This window comes from Xenopus tropicalis, chromosome 6 (genome assembly GCF_000004195.4).
Source record: "Xenopus tropicalis strain Nigerian chromosome 6, UCB_Xtro_10.0, whole genome shotgun sequence".
In the NCBI taxonomy this organism is placed as follows: domain Eukaryota; kingdom Metazoa; phylum Chordata; class Amphibia; order Anura; family Pipidae; genus Xenopus; species Xenopus tropicalis.
The window spans coordinates 84899830-84917139 of NC_030682.2; the positions used below are offsets into that span (position 1 = coordinate 84899830).

The following is a 17310-nucleotide window of genomic DNA, read 5'->3' on the forward strand; positions in this document are numbered from 1 at the left end:
CCAAATGATAGAACAAAATGAAAGTAATTTTTAGCGTAGAGAACAGGTGGCTAAAACAGCTATCATATCGGCTATAAGTGCTAAATCCAATATGTAAAGGGACAGAGAAACATTAACAGCCTTGTGCGGCTTATCTCTAAAAATGGTTTCTTCATTATATTGTTAGGATACATTAGTGGAATGGAAGCCGCGCGTGGCAATTAATCTTCCACTGACAGGTGGTTAAACAGTTAGTGTGGCTGTCATTATGCAAACTTTGCAAGATTTTTTTTTTTAATGGAAGAGGCGAAATTAGATTCTCAGCTATTAATTTCAGAAGGTCAATATTTTCTATTTTTGTCAGGTACCTCTATTATCCAGGTGTCAGCAACAGATGCAGATGATCCTACTTATGGAAGCAGCGCAAGGGTTGTGTACAGCATTTTGCAAGGACAGCCATATTTCTCTGTGGATTCGAAAACAGGTACTTAATAAGGCCAACGTGTTTCTTATCACATATTCATGGCTTTCTCTTTTTAATCAGCTTGTAATCCTCTAGTTCTGAAAATTTACATTTTTACATTGTTCAATAACTTGCTCAGTATCTAAAACAATAAAATTTCTGAAGAGTTTAAAGTGTTAAAGTCATTATTAATCTTTAAAAATAAAGCCTTTTTTTCATGTGGATTTAGTTATCTCAATGTATAAAGTAGAAACTTTTTTTCCAGCCTCAACACATTCTTTAAAAAATGCTTTGAATAATAGCATTTCAAAGGCTTACAATATTCTTATCAGAACTGTGAACGCTATGCTGCAAGCTGTGCAGGCTCCATTAGACTTTTGGTCTGTTTCAGACTGCATCTATTGGTTATATACCCTGGGGACCCCCACTGAGGAGCAGCTGCAAAAGTCATTTGAGAAAATATCCTCAAGTTGGTTCAATAACCCTGATACCACTGAAGCCAGTGAGAAGTCAAAAAGACTATGATGAATTAGTATATCTGCTATAGTATAACAGGGCCTTGCACTTCACTTGAACCAACCAAGCATAGTTTCATATTTGCTGATTCATGAGATTTGTGGACTATAATAAAGTGTTCCATCTTGAATTAGATGCCAGGTATGTGAGTGTATAAATTATGATGGTAATTTTGCATAATAATTTCTTTCATTTCTTAAGCATATATTTGGCACAGGTATGGGATTCGTTACCCAGAAAAAAATTATCCAAAAAGCTGCATATTACGGGTAGGCCTTCTTACATGGACTCCATTTTAATAAATAATTCTAATTTTTAAAAATTATTTTCTTTCTCTCTGTAATAATTAAACAGTACCTTGTGCTTGATCCCAATTAAGATATCATTAACCCTAATATGAGACAACACAATCCTACTGGGTTATGGTGTGGAGATCCATATTACAGAAAAATCCCTTATCTGGAAAACCTCAGATCCAAAACATTTTGGATAACAGGTCCCATACTTGTACTGTCCATTCTTGTTCCTAGTGTTGTTTTTTGCTTGTCTGACTGCTGTGTTTGCTTGGGGTTATGTTATTGATATGTATTGCCCTCAGTTTTTGTCTGTAACTCCTTTTCTATGGCTACCTGTTGTTTTATCTTGTGTTTTAGGTTACTGGCTTTGACTATGGTCTGTTTTGTGACTACTGGTTTGATTAACCTTTGTTCTGTGTGTTCCCATATTTAATTCCAGCCTCTTCTTGCTTATATAGCTTGTATCTTTGTTTGCCCTTGTGTTTAATAGTGTTTTATAGTGGTAGCAGGTACAATAGGTTCTGTTGGCAGCTGAGTATCCAAGGGTCAGACCTAAGGTAAAGGGGGATGGTTATAAGCCAAATAGTGTGACAGGCCCAGGTTACTGGACCATTCCCTGTGCTTGCTTGCCCTGTCACCCAATTACAGCCTGATTCATAACAGACCCCTCACTCCTCACTTCAGCATCAATCACCCAATGATAGTTTATTAAATGCTTCACAAGAAGTGCAGTATTGCATCATTATTATCCAGCACACAAATATCTGCTAATCATGGAAGTTTATATGCTCAATGGTTAAATTAATTGTCTTTACTCAAATCAATATTCATGTACAATGGGCAGTATAGTACTGGTCTATACATTATATACAGTTTGCCTGTTTTTACACTTAATTTGTCTCTCTGTGTGTTATGTTGGATTTCAAAGGAAATTACATTCTGTGGTTGCCATAACAACTAATAAGCGCCAGTTTCATAGATGTGGTATTTAAGGTCAGCATATATTCTACTGAAATATCGTTAGGCTCTTATAAGTATATGGTTCAAAATAGTAAAGTAAAAGTCAGTTAAACCAAAGCAATATATACTTTGATCTTGCCATCACTTATTTTGTTTGTTTTATGAACAGATATTTTTGTAATCTTATTATGTTTATGGTGGACATGGGCTTATTAGTGCTGACTTTTGACTGTATTCAGTTAGGCTTAATATAGCTGCTTTTTTGCATTTAGTTATTGCACAAGCTCTTAGGTGTTAAATAACAAATATACAACAAATCTGATATAAACTAAATTGCTACTGTGTTGTATTTGCAGACATTTTGCCTACTCTATTAATGTATAAGTTAAGACTGCACTTGGTTCTAAACTGGCCCATTTCCCATGTTGCAACCATGCTAACAGTTTAATTTTTTAACTCATACTAGAAAGATGCTCTATGTACTGTACCATCTTTGTTATGTTCTCTTTATATGCATTTATATTTATAATAGTACATAATAGTACCTACAACAGGAACATACCAGGCTTTATGCCAAAATTATACTCTATGATCTTAGTAACGGGGATGGTCCCAGACGGTAATGCTTCAGGGGCAAGTATGATGTCTGATGGTGGTTAACACACTGCAATAAAAAAATAATTTTTGCTTCAAAGAAAACATGTTTATATTTTGAATATTAAAATAATTATTGATGTTACTGTTGCATTAAAGAAGAAAATTTATGTGAAAAATATTTTGAATGTATGCCTAGAACACAGCATAATTAGTAGAAGCCTTATCATATATTCACTTTACTAAAAGCAAAGGCTTGTATCTGTGTGTTTAGATGATGTCACTAGTGATTAACAAAGACTTGTAAGGGCTCTGGCACACGGGGAGATTAGTTGCCCGCGAAAAATCTCCCTGTTCGCGGGCAACTAATCTCCCCGAGTTGCCATCACCTGCCATCCCACCGACGAAAGTGTAAGTCGCCGGTGGGATGGCACACGCGGCGGTGCGATTTCGGGAAATCGCCGAAAAAGCCTCGTGAGGCAACTTCGGCGATTTGCCGAAATCACGCCGCTGCGTGTGCCATCCCACCGGAAACTTACATTTTCGCCGGTGGGATGGCAGGTGATGGCAACTCGGGGAGATTAGTCGCCCGCGAACAGGGAGTTTTGTCGTGGGCGACTAATCTCCCCCTGTGCCAGAGCCCTAAGAGGTTCTACTTCTAAACCAGTAGGTCTTTTCAACAGATAATCAGCAAGAGATCACTTGTCACAGGGACCATATTTCCAAGTTTTTTTATGGTTCTACTATTTTGCATATGGTACTTGTTTTATGCATCAAACTTTAAATCATAACCATTACAAATGTTTTGACTCCCAGGTATGGTCACAAATGTACTGGAAAAAATGTGCATTGTGCCTGTTTTCCAGCAGATACCCAGATTTCTAGAAAGTATTTCTACACTGGGGCCGATTCACTAAAGGCCGTTAACGCTTAACGAATATTTTTATGTGTTAACATGTGTTCAATAATTAAGTACCGATTCATCCTCCAGTTTTCAGGGAAATGGTAATTTTCAGAACAGTAGTTTTCAGAAAGTAATTGTTACGTGCGTAATAGCTTGCGCTAATATCACGTGCTACGAAATAACGCATAAATATATTGCATGCTTTAAAATAAAGCTTAAAAATATGTCATCGCCAGATAAATAACGACAATAACATCGCTTCTTAATTCAGACAAGTGTCCTTTTAGTGAATTGATCGTTAATTCTCAAAATATAAGAAGTGATAATATTTTTAACTCATGCTCGTTTTCACTCGTTTTTTTGGCCTTTAGTGAATCGGCCCCAATGACTCAGCTGCTTGGTGGGAATTACTATCATTGTGTAATTTTTTGTTCCAGACATGAGCTCCAAGTGTGTCAGGTTCCTAACCATTACGCTTTGTTCTCTAGAATCACAAGCCAATTTACAGTCTTGATATCATTATTTCTCTTGTGCAGTTAAATCATTATCTAAATTCCTAAATCAAAACAGTCAGTTTCACAATGGGTTCAGGATAAGATGGACAAAATCCTAGCCCACTGTGTTACTGCAGCTTATATAGTCAAATCTCTTTCTAATGAAATAGTTGTCCTTAGGCATGCTGCTAAACTTTCTTACTAAGTGCCAAACGTTCCTACACTCACACTGCTATCTTCTGTTTCATTGCTGTAACAAGAATAGTATGTATATAGTTACATAGTTACATAGTTACATAGGGTTGAAAAAAGACCTGTGTCCATCAAGTTCAACCCATCCAAGTAAACCCAGCACACCTAACCCACACCTAACAATCTATACACTCACATACATAAACTATAAATACAACCACTAGTACTAACTGTAGATATTAGTATCACAATAGCCTTGGATATTCTGATTGATCAAGAACTCATCCAGGCCCCTCTTAAAGGCATTAACAGAATCTGCCATTACCACATCACTAGGAAGGGCATTCCATAACCTCACTGCCCTCACCGTGAAAAACCACCTACGCTGCTTCAAATGGAAACTCCTTTCCTCTAATCTAAAGGGGTGACCTCTGGTGCGTTGATTGTTTTTATGGGAAAAAAGAACATCCCCCAACTGCCTATAATCCCCCCTAATGTACTTGTACAGAGTAATCATTTCCCCTCGCAAGCGCCTCTTTTCCAGAGAAAACAACCCCAACCTCGACAGTCTCACCTCATAGTTTAAATCTTCCATCCCCTTAACCAGTTTAGTTGCACGTCTCTGCACTCTCTCCAGCTCATTAATATCCTTCTTAAGGACTGGAGCCCAAAACTGCACTGCATACTCAAGGTGAGGCCTTACCAGGGACCTATAAAGGGGCAAAATTATGTTCTCATCCCTTGAGTCAATGCCCTTTTTTATACAAGACAGCACTTTATTTGCTTTAGTAGCCACAGAATGACACTGCCTGGAATTAGACAACTTGTTATCAACAAAAACCCCTAGATCCTTCTCCATTAAGGATACCCCCAACACACTACCATTCAGTAGATAGTTTGCGTTTATATTATTTCTACCAAAGTGCATAACTTTGCACTTATCAACATTGAACCTCATTTTCCAGTTTGCTGCCCAGTTATCTAATTTTGTCAAATCGCTCTGCAAAGCGGCAGCATCCTGCATGGAACTTATAGTTTTGCACAATTTAGTGTCATCAGCAAAAATAGAAACAATACTGTCTATGCCCACCTCCAGGTCATTAATAAACAAGTTAAACAGCAAAGGCCCAAGGACTGACCCCTGCGGTACTCCACTAACCACACTGGTCCAATTAGAAAATGTTCCATTTACCACCACTCTTTGTACTCTATCCTTCAGCCAGTTCTCTATCCAATTACAAATATTATGTTCTAGGCCAATATTCCTTAATTTGATCATTAACCTTCTGTGAGGTACTGTATCAAACGCTTTAGCAAAGTCCAAGTAGATGACATCAACTGCCATTCCAGCATCAAGGTTCCTACTCACCTCCTCATAAAAGGCAACTAAATTAGTCTGGCAAGATCTGTTACGCATAAAACCATGCTGGCACAAACTAATAGTATTGTGAACTGCAATGTATTCAAGTACCCTATCCCTTATTACCCCTTCCAAAAGTTTTCCTACTACTGATGTCAGACTAACAGGCCTATAGTTTTCAGGCTGAGAACGGGATCCCTTTTTAAATAACGGCACCACATTAGCAATCCGCCAGTCTCTTGGCACCATGCCAGACCTCAATGAATCCTGAAAAATTAAGTGAAGAGGTTTGGCAATCACAGCGCTCAGCTCATTTAATACCCTGGGATGAATCCCATCCGGCCCTGGACCTTTGTTTACCTTTACATGTTCAAGTCTCTTTTGAATTTCCTCCCGAGTGACCCATGCGTCAGTAGCTAAATTACTAGAACTGGGCATATTACAAGGGAAGCCTTCATTATCTGGCTCCTCAGATGTATAGACAGATGAAAAATAAGAGTTCAAAATTTCAGCTTTTTCCCCGTTTTCATCAACCAACGTACCCCCCCGTGATAATAAAGTTCCCACCCCTTCTTGCTTCATTTTTTTACTATTCACATAATTAAAAAATAATTTTGGATTCTTTTTACTCCTAGCTGCAATATCCCTTTCCATCTCTATTTTAGCTTGCCTGATAGCTTTTTGCATGCTTTATTTGCTTCCTTGTACCTGATGAAAGTTTCCGCTGTCCCAGCTAACTTGAATGCCCTAAAAGCACGTTTTTTCTTACCAACCTCGACAATAACACTTTTATTCAGCCATAAAGGTTTTGCTTTGCGATGCCTCTCCTTGCTTACAAGGGGGATATACTGTTGTGTATACCTACAAAGCAATGTTTTAAAGATGTTCCATTTTCCTTCTGTGTCTAACCCCATGAAAAGCCTTTCCCAGTTGACACATTGCAGAGATGCCCTTATACTGGCAAAGTCTGCACGTCTAAAATTGAGTGTTTTAGTTACTCCCTTATAGCGCTGTCTCTGCAGCATTATCTCAAAGGAGACCATGTTGTGATCACTGTTCCCCAAATGCTCACCCACACAAATGTTAGAGATAAGTTCATTATTATTAGAAATCACCAGGTCCAAAATAGCGTCATTCCTAGTGGGTTCTTGAACTGCCTGAAATAAAAAGTTGTCATTTAGCATATTTACAAACCTACTAGCTTTTTCTGACTTAGCCACCCCATTACTCCAGTCAATGTTCGGATAATTAAAGTCCCCCATAACAACAACTTGACCCAGTTTTGAAGCCTCCTCCATTTGCAACAATAGCTGGGCCTCATATAATATAGCAGGGCTGTCCAACTGGAGGCCCATAAGCCGAATGTGGCCCCAGCCTGCTCAAAGGCTCCATAGACTTCACTCTATGACAGTGCTGTCCAACTTCTGTGGTAACGAGGGACGGAATTTTTCCGACCTATGTGGTAGAGGGCCGATAATGGAAGCCAGTTTTGACCACTTCCCTTTTTGAAACCGCACGCACTTGAAACCACACACGTGTTATCACATGACCATACCCATATTAATGGTTGTAGTACAGCAAAAACCTGCCATACTCTGCCTTCCCTACCATGCCCGTGTGTACCATACTCTGCCTTCCCTACCCTGCCTGTGTGTGCCATACTCTGCTTGCCCTATGCTGCCTGTGTGTGCCATACTCTGCCTTCCCTACCCTGCCTGTGTGTGCCATACTTTGACTGTGTGTGCCATTCTTGGCTGGTTTGTGCCATACTTGGCCTGTGTGTGCCATACTCTGCCTGCCCTACCCTGCCTGTGTGTGCCATACTCTGCCTGCCCTACCCTGCCTGTGTGTACCATACTCTGCCTGCCCTACCCTGCCTGTGTGCCATACTCTGCCTGTCCTACCCTGCCAGTGTGTACTGTACTCTGCCTGCCCTACCCTGCCTGTGTGTACCATACTCTGCCTGCCCTACCCTGCCTGTGTGTACCATACTCTGCCTGCCCTACCCTGCCTGTGTGTGTATGGCAGCATACAGTGACACAATGCTGGCACTGCTCCTACAGTCTGCACAATAACTATATATTAAAAAACTTTTTAATTACAGTACCACCTCAGTATATGTTCTTTTTGTAGTGTGCAGGGATTATTTATGGGTTTCTACTGCTCCAACAGTCTGTCTAAGGTGTGAACAGGGGAACAATGTGGGTGATTACAGTCTGAGCCTGAGGTGTGAACACTGCAGGGGGTGAACAATGCAGAGATTAAAAGGTGTGAACAACACAGGGGTTTACATTTTTAAAAAATACAGGGGGATTACAGCCTGAATCTGAGGTGAAAACCATGCAGGGGGGCCAGTTAATCTCAGTACTGATACCATTTAAAGTTTACACAAGAGTAAGCCATCAAAGCAGCCAGACAGGTGGGGGGGCCACACAGAGGGGGGTCGCGGGCCACCAGTTGGACAGCACTGCTCTATGACATCATCACTTCAGTTTAATACGGCCCTCCTGCATATATGAGAAATAATCAGCCCACTACATGTAATAAGTTAGACAGCACTGATATAGTATGCATAAACAGACCATGATTCTCAGTGACTTTCTTTCACTATGAAATATATATAATGTTAATTTTCAGAATATATATACAGTGGCTTGCAAAAGCATTCGGCCCCCTTGAACTTTTCCACATTTTGTCACATTACAGCCACAAACATGAATCAATTTTATTGGAATTCCACGTGAAAGACCAATACAAAGTGGTGTACACGTGAGAAGTGGAACGAAAATCATATATGATTCCAAACATTTTTTACAAATAAATAACTGCAAAGTGGGGTGTGCGTAATTATTCAGCCCCCTGAGTCAATACTTTGTAGAAGCACCTTTTGCTGCAATTACAGCTGCCAGTCTTTTAGGGTATGTCTCTACCAGCTTTGCACATCTAGAGACTGAAATCCTTGCCCATTCTTCTTTGCAAAACAGTTCCAGCTCAGTCAGATTAGATGGACAGCGTTTGTGAACAGCAGTTTTCAGATCTTGCCACAGATTCTCCATTGGATTTAGATCTGGACTTTGACTGGGCCATTCTAACACATGGATATATTTTGTTTTAAACCATTCCATTGTTGCCCTGGCTTTATGTTTAGGGTCGTTGTCCTGCTGGAAGGTGAACCTCCGCCCCAGTCTCAAGTCTTTTGCAGACTCCAAGAGGTTTTCTTCCAAGATTGCCCTGTATTTGGCTCCATCCATCTTCCCATCATACTATCAGGCATTTGACCCAGATCCATCTTTTTATTTTACATTTGGCATTCACCCATTGATGTCACATACTATGGTTCATTACTCTGGCACCAGAGATCCAGCCATGGTGTCATGACATTACAGCCATGGATTCCTCTGGCGCTGTGACCAGACAGCAGCCTGAAATTTGTATTTTCCACTGTTCCATGCTTTATACATACTTTATACATGATGCATGATACACTTAAGTGTACTGAAGTTCATATTTTCATTCCCTATGAAGTTACTTTGCATTCTGATAATTTTTTTAAGATGTTCTGCTGCCAAAATGCATGTTACTGATTCATTGGCAGGATAATGAGAAAGATTCACACTTGGCACTTTAGTCAGAAATTTTGCCAGAAAGAACAGACAGTGACAAGTGATTAAAATCTTCAAATACTAAATCAACTATGATTTCTCTTCTAACATGTGAGGTAAAACGACTTACTCTTACTATATGTTACTTGATTTGCTACTGTTTCATCAACAGTATATTGAGTACATCTAAAACGCACTACAACACATTCAATTAGACTGCAGTTTGCCATTACTTTTAGCACAGTGCCCTCTAGATGCAAAGCATGAAAGTATTGCTGTGAAAAATACATCAGATTAATAGGGAAAAAAACAATATTCATCTGAGTTTTTGCTGAATTCATATTGATATTTTTTTGCTGATTCGTTTACAGAAGTTGAATTTATTATTAATCTGCATTTTCCTTTTCTTTGTAATAATAAAATAGTAGCTTGCTTATGATGGTAACTAAGCTGCATAAATCCATTTGGTTGGTAAAACAATCCTGTTGGGTTTATTTATTATTTGTTGTGTAAATATTTTGGTAGATCGTGGCACATATTTATCAAGGAGTAAAACCAAAGCTCACCACAGTTTGCCACAGTGAATGGCATATTTATGAAAGCGTGGGCTCTCACTTTCTTAATGCATCTCTAAAATCCAATAGAAATAAATAAAGAGTTGCAGAAATTTTACTCTGGCAGACTGTGGCAACTCTAGTTTTGCTCTTTGATAAATATGCTGCCCAAGTTATGGTAATCCAATTACAGAAAAACCACAAGACCCTAGCATTCTGGTAAATAGATAACATAAGTATACAGGTATGGGATCTGTTATCCAGAAATATGTTATCCAGAAAGCACTGAATTACAGGAAGGCTCAAATAGACTTAATTTTAATCCAAAATTCAAATTTAATAGCACTATTTTTCTTTTTTATACCTTGTACTTGACCCAAACTAAGATATAATTATTATAGGCAAAACAATCCTACTGGGTTTAATTAACGTTTTAATGATTTTTTAGTAGACTTAAGGTATGGAGATCCAAATTACAGGAAGAACCTTTATCCAGAAAACTCCAGGTTGAGCATTCTGGATAACAGGTTCTATAGCTTCTTGTAAATCAGTTCATTTAAAGTATTAGCACCAGTATAAGGTAGATTTGTGAACACATGCAATATTTATCACCCTATAACAAAACTATAATAAATACATCTTTCTTTCAGAGATGTCAAGCGAAAAGCCCTTCAGTTACTGTTAAAGGACTGTTGCAGGATGGGAGAGGTTGTACAGAAGTAGTTGGTCCCAATTTAACGATTTGTGGTTGTTCTGCGGTGTGGCCACCATGCATAGCATTGCTGTACAATCAAATGAATGCCTTCAGTAGCTCTTGCTGATTCATATGGATTTGTGCCTACGGGAAAGGAGCAAATCTTGAGTACTCGTAGCAACCAATCAGCAGGTAGCAGTTACTGCCTGCCACTTGAAAAACAAGATTGCAACTAGTTGCTGTGGATTACTAGACCTAGGGTACAATTTGGAGCTGCAATTACATTTACCCTCTGCAGGAGTTAAAATATTTGAAAAACATAAATGTAACCAAAGCCTTACAGGTACACAGCAAAACTTGCACTTTCACTGTCCTCATCACCCCTCAGGCTGCTTACAGTGCACCCCCTGGGGCCACAGTGACTTGCAATCCCATCGCTGTGGCAGTAGCAACAGGCAATATGTAAAGCAAACAATCATGCAATCACACATCACCAAAAACAGATTAATGTAATTCTGTAGTCTCTGCCTCTTAACTTTTAGAATCAATATTTTATAGAGAAATGCAAAGTGCCTTTTCAACTTCATGTACTTCTAATCATACACACTTTTAATTAAAAAATCTCATAAGCCCCAAATGTCAATGTATAAAGTAGATTTAACTTCTTGTACAAAACGAAGAAAGATGTTACAAAAAAATGTGGATCTGAGGAGGTCAAACTTACGAGACAGAGCGGAATCCTTTCTTCTGTAGCAGTGATAATCAAGCAGTTCAGACAGACACTAATTGCATGACCAGCTTTGTTATGGATCATTTACATAATGTTATGCTGCCATCTATGGTCATAATTTGGTATTACTGTTAATTTCTACATAGATATATGTAAATACACGCAGTATATGAACTAGCATGAATTTCTTGCTTAAATTACAGCTGAAAATATATCATTTATCATTTCTTCTGCACAATGAATTTTTGAAATGTCTTCATATATTAAATACATTTTCCTTCCATCCCCTGAAGTTTTACTGAGCAGCGCTCCCAAGCTCCCATTTTCTTTCAAAACACAATTATGTTATATTTTTATGATTGGTTTGAACAACCTGACATGTGTTTCTAACTTTCATCTTTCCCATAGGTGTAATTAGAACAGCTTTAACAAACATGGACAGAGAATCAAGAGAATACTATGAAGTGATTATCCAAGCCAAAGATATGGGTGGACAGCTAGGGGGCTTGGCTGGAACCACCAGTGTCAATATCACTCTTAGTGATGTAAATGATAATCCACCCAGATTCCCTCAGAGTAAGTATGTATAACATTATTAGCACTATAAAACATACATTTACAAAGCAGAAGTGTGGTGGTAGTTGTGCAAATTTTGCAGCAGTAGTCCTCTGAATTGATGCAATTCATTGACGGTGCTTGCACTCATAGCCACTTCTTGCACATTTTGTGTTTTGGTGCTAAGCAATGAAAATGTGCCTGAAGAATTGGGGCAGATGTCATTATAATGCAGGGTGTCAACAAAGATACGTAAATGCATACATAATGACTGCAACACTGCAAAAAATAGTGCTAACACTAATAAAAAAAAAGTGACTTGTGCATAAAATTACCCTTTGCACAATGCACTTGAAGTTGTAAATAGGCACTTCTGTCAGTAAGTAGAACTCCTAAGGTCTAATGTCCTGCCAGCCACTTATATGCATGCTTCATGTTTAGTAAGGGGCTTTCCCGTAAGCACTAGACATTAGCTTTACTTTTAAAAAAACTGAACACATATTTATAAAGCTGGGGCATTTAAAATATTACCAAGATTTTATTTGCAAGTAAATTCCATATGTAAAAGCTCAGATGAGTTTATGTATTAAAGTGCATAAGCCACAGTTACACCTGTATATACATTGTTATTTTGCACCACTCTGGACTTGGCAAAGTTCAGTAAATCATAATAAATAATAAAGATGACCTCTCTTAATCCATTCTTTCTATGTTATAATGTTATAATGTTTGCCTCCTTTTCTGTGTCCACAGAACACTATCAAATGAATGTTTTGGAGTCTTCGCCAGTAAATTCTACTGTTGGCAGAGTTCTGGCTATGGACCTTGATGAAGGAGTCAATGCAGAAATGAAGTACAGCATTATTGATGGGGATGGATTTGAATTCTTTGATATTGTTACAGATCCAAGTAACCAAGTTGGAGTTATCACAGTTAAAAAAGTAATCACTCTCTTTATTATATCTTTAAGTTAGTTTGCAGAAATGTATAAACCTACTTATAGGTGATGCATTTTATCTTTGTAATATGTATGTTGCTCCCACATGTGCACCTGTATTATCCCACAAACTCTACAAATTAAAAATAACATTTTCTCCTTTATAGCAATCAGAGTGATCACTCTTAAAGCAGACGTTTGAGGAACTGGCCTCTCTCTTAAAGGAGAATGCAAGTCAAAATTTAAAAAGCATACTGCCCAATAGTCCTCCTATTGTTTAGTAAAAACGCCACACTTTTGGCTCAATCAAATATTTACTCACACTTAGTCACACTTACTTCACATTTCCCTCCATGCTTCATACTGCACATGTGTTTCATTCCCTCCCCCCCCTCCCCTCTGCCAGATCCGCTTCTGATTGGCTGGTGGGCATGTGTAGCTCAGAAAAGGAGACAGGATCAAGTTACAAACATGCTCAGAGAATAGGAAGGCTGCCGCTGGCCTACAGGAAGGGGAGAGAGATTTCAGTGATGTCACTGGAGTCTTCACACCCCTGTAGGCTGCCAGCACCATATCTCAGAGAAGCAAGCAGGGATCTGGGAATTTAGATATGCAGTAAGTACTTAAAAAGAATGCCTTTAGACGTACTTTTAATTTATATTAACCATTCATTGTCCTTTAATATGCAATCTTTTTTTCAGACACATGCCTGCTGTATTATTTGTATTGATGCTAAGCCATGCCAGTGCTGTATTGCGCATGTAGGTGCTACATTCTCTACTCCCCACTTGAAAGTTTGTTACATTTCATGAAAAAGCTTATCGCACAAAACATCATTTTTTAACATTTTATTTATAAAATGCAAAACTCTGGATGCCATATTTGGGGTAGGCAGCAGAAGCACCTACGAATAACTATCTTTGGGAACATGGGTGTGCAGTTCCAGAATATATGTTTATTGTGGTATGCACAGCTGGTAACCCAACCAAGAGGAGTGGAGGTTTTGCATTAAACTCTGGACCGCCGTTGGCTTGCTATAATAATCTCAACTCAATTAATGTGTACAATGTTACTGTTAGACCTTAATGGGCAACCGCAGAAAGTAACCAGAATTAAGGCAGCTTTAACATCATCATATAGGATGTCCTCATATCTGTGTCAATGGTTACCTGTGTCTTTCACCCCCATCATGTGTATATATTAACCAATTAAGTCCCACTGCAGAACCTTCTCTAACAACCCCCTGCAGACTTATTAACCAATCCAGTTCTTTAACTAATTCTCCCTATCACCAACAACACACAGCTTTGCACCACCCTGACCTGGACTAGCTCATTTTAGCAGCCCCCAGCAGTAACTTCGTCACCCAATTGGTCACTTTTAGCAGAATGAGCACTGGGGCCACCTTCCATCTCCTTAACCCTAGGGGCTTAAGAAAATCACAGAGACAAGTGTATTGGGAAACCTGCTGGTGGTAACGGGATTAATTAATATAATAATCAAAAGGTGGATGTGCATTTCCTAACCCCAGTTGTAGCTCTTAAAACACATTGTGGGCTGCATTTGCACAGGGCTTAACTGTAGGAAAAGGGATTGGGTAATGCTCTCAAGAAACCAACCTTATAATACTCCCTGCTCTATGTTGTGCAAAAATAGCTCTAGCCTCACCTCGCTATTATGCCTTCTGACTAGGCCTGAAGTCTGAGCCAAAGTTCTCATAGGAACCACAGACCACACCATGCAAGCAAAAAATGATCTTGAAGAAGGTGAAAAACCCTCCAGTGCTCTCTCCAATCTACACTAAAAATTCCTTCCTAAAGCGAAATGGCAGTGGGTTTCACACCCAGTAATATGTTAGTGTTAGGAAAGGAGGGGACACAAATAGGTTAGCTATGCATTAACACCTACACACACACACAGGAGGAATAATATAGAATATAGAATATATATCTTTATTGTCTTTGTCACATAGTAAGAGGGCAGGAAAGAGGCTCAGGGAGTGGGGGGAGGGTAGATGGCAACAAACCTGCTGGAAAAATCTTCCAAACCAAAAGACCTGTGAACATTTTAGTTGTAAATTGGATGTTGTTACACGTGCAGTATGAATTTATTTTGCTTGCTCTGTACATCACCTTAGTATGTATAGAGCAAGCAAAACAGTAGTATATCTACCATTCTTTATGGCATCCCATTCATATGTTCATAAGTATAAAATATTAGGTATCTTTTGCCACATTATGAGACCCAGTTATGTGCACAGGAAAGACACAAGGATAGGAGCAAAAAGGAAAGAAAGGCAACATTTACAAACATGTGTGTATAGATGGTGACAATAGTTCCTTTATACTCAATACAATAGTTCCTAATGTATTGGAGAAAGGAGTAATTGCTCAAAAAATATGCATGTACTATGCATCTGACATTGTCCAGAAACCAAATACAGTTATGGGATCTGTTATTCATTACTCTTGGGACCTAAGTTTTCATGATGCCTTAAGTCTATTTAAATACATTTTAACATTAAATAAATGCATTAATCCCACCTATATACATTTATGCAGTGTTATAATTATTGGGAACATTTTAATTCTTTTTTTTTTAATGATTTATTACAAATGAATTATTTGCATAAAATAAGCTATGGAATATGTCCGCTGTGTAATTTCAAGCTTTCTGGGTGTTGGTTTCTGGATAAGAGATCCAATATCTGTACCTTTACAGTCAAATGGCCACATTATGATCAGCAAATTTTAAAGTCCATTTCTCACTCTAATTTTATATAAGCAGCAATAAAACTGCATCTTTTAATATTTATAAAATAATACATTATGCAATTTTAATATTGGTGATTAATAATTAATAATTCATTAATACTAATTAAAGGTAAAGTAAAGTAAATAACTGGGACACAAAGCATAAAAGTGCACAACATAGGTGTGATATAAATTTATACTTTCATTACTGAAGATAATTTTGGCCCTTTCTAATGCAATATATACAGTGTTGTATTTAATTAAGAAGTATTATTATTTAGCCACACTTTAGTAAGTCTTTGTATGGTTTAAATTATAATGCAGGAATAGGTCTTCTTCCTCTGTTGGTAGTGAGATGGAAATTAAAGTCTGGATAGCCACCCCTTTTATTATATTATAAATTATATAAATTATCAGGTGTATTTATTAATATTGGAGACGAACATCACCGGTGATATTGCCCATGGCAACCAATCAGATATATTCTTTTATCATAGTTGACCATTCAAATCAAATTTTTGATTGGTTGCTATTGGCAACATCACCAGTAGTGTTTGTCTCCAGTGTTAATAAATACACCATTTACTGTTGAATTCAGTTACAGTGTCTGGTGTGATTAAGTAAATTGAAAAAATGACTTTTGTCTTTAAAATTTATGAATTCTTTTAGCAATAAGGTATGGGATCCATTATTTGGAAACCCATTATTCAGAAAGTGACAAATTGTGGGAAGGACACCTCCAATAAACTCAATTTTAAGGGGATAATTTACACTTTTAAAAATTGGTTAACTTTTTCGCTGTAATAATAAACCAGTATCTTGTACTTGATCCCAACTAAGATATAATTAATCCTTACTGGAGGCAAAACAATCCTATAGGGTTATCCCATTTAATGTTTTAATGGTTTTTTTTAGTAGACAAAGTTTGGTGATCCAAAGATCCCGTATTCCAGAAAACTGCAGGCCCAAGCATTTTGAATAACAAGCCCCATACCTTTATATGCTTTAGTTGTATATAGCATCTTCAAGGAAGATAAAAACCAATAAAAGGTTAATGATTATTTTAAGAATTGTAAGTTAATCAATTACATAGGTGCAGACCACAGCATCATGGAGTAAAGTCAGCCCTGTCATAGTACAGGTAGTAGGATCTGGGCCCCACTGTAGCCTGCATCCTCTGCTACTCCCTTACTTTCACATCATTCAGATAGGTAAGGGGCAAAAGGAGGGCCATTTTTGTGCTTCCTACTACTCATGAATATAGCATTGATTGATGCAGTCTGCACTATATTGTTTGGGGTACCCCTGAAACAGAGCACAGATACCTATGGCAATTCTTCAAAAGGGAAAGGCTGTGTGCAAAGTGCAAAGGTCATATTTGGCTCCTTATGTATATTGCTATTCATTAAAACGTGACATTTTGTTTCTTTATTTAGCCACTGGATTTTGAAAATAAGAAAAGTTATACACTGAAAATTGAAGGCTCAAATCCTCACTTGGAAATACGTTTTCTGAACCTCGGGCCATTCCGTGATACCACTTCTGTGCATATTAGCGTGGAAGATGTTGATGAACCTCCAGTGTTTGAGTCCAATATTTATTTTGTGGAAGTCTCTGAGAATGTGGACATCGGTACAACAATACAGATTGTTTCTGCAAAAGACCCAGATGCGACTAACAACTCAGTTCGGTAGGTCATCAAAATATTTACAGCTGTTTTTTATTTT

At 38.1% G+C, this 17310-nt stretch overlaps 1 protein-coding gene across 1 annotated transcript in view; it reads left to right on the plus strand.

Annotated features, from left to right (window-relative positions):
• The window catches only part of cdh20 (cadherin 20), a 212407-nt gene that overhangs the window by 177232 nt on the left and 17865 nt on the right, over window positions 1–17310 (plus strand). The window contains exons 6-9 of the mRNA XM_012965436.3: window positions 344–463; window positions 11747–11914; window positions 12647–12834; window positions 17020–17273. Of these exons, the coding sequence (XP_012820890.2) occupies window positions 344–463; window positions 11747–11914; window positions 12647–12834; window positions 17020–17273 (730 nt within the window). The remainder of the gene's footprint in view (window positions 1–343; window positions 464–11746; window positions 11915–12646; window positions 12835–17019; window positions 17274–17310) is intronic.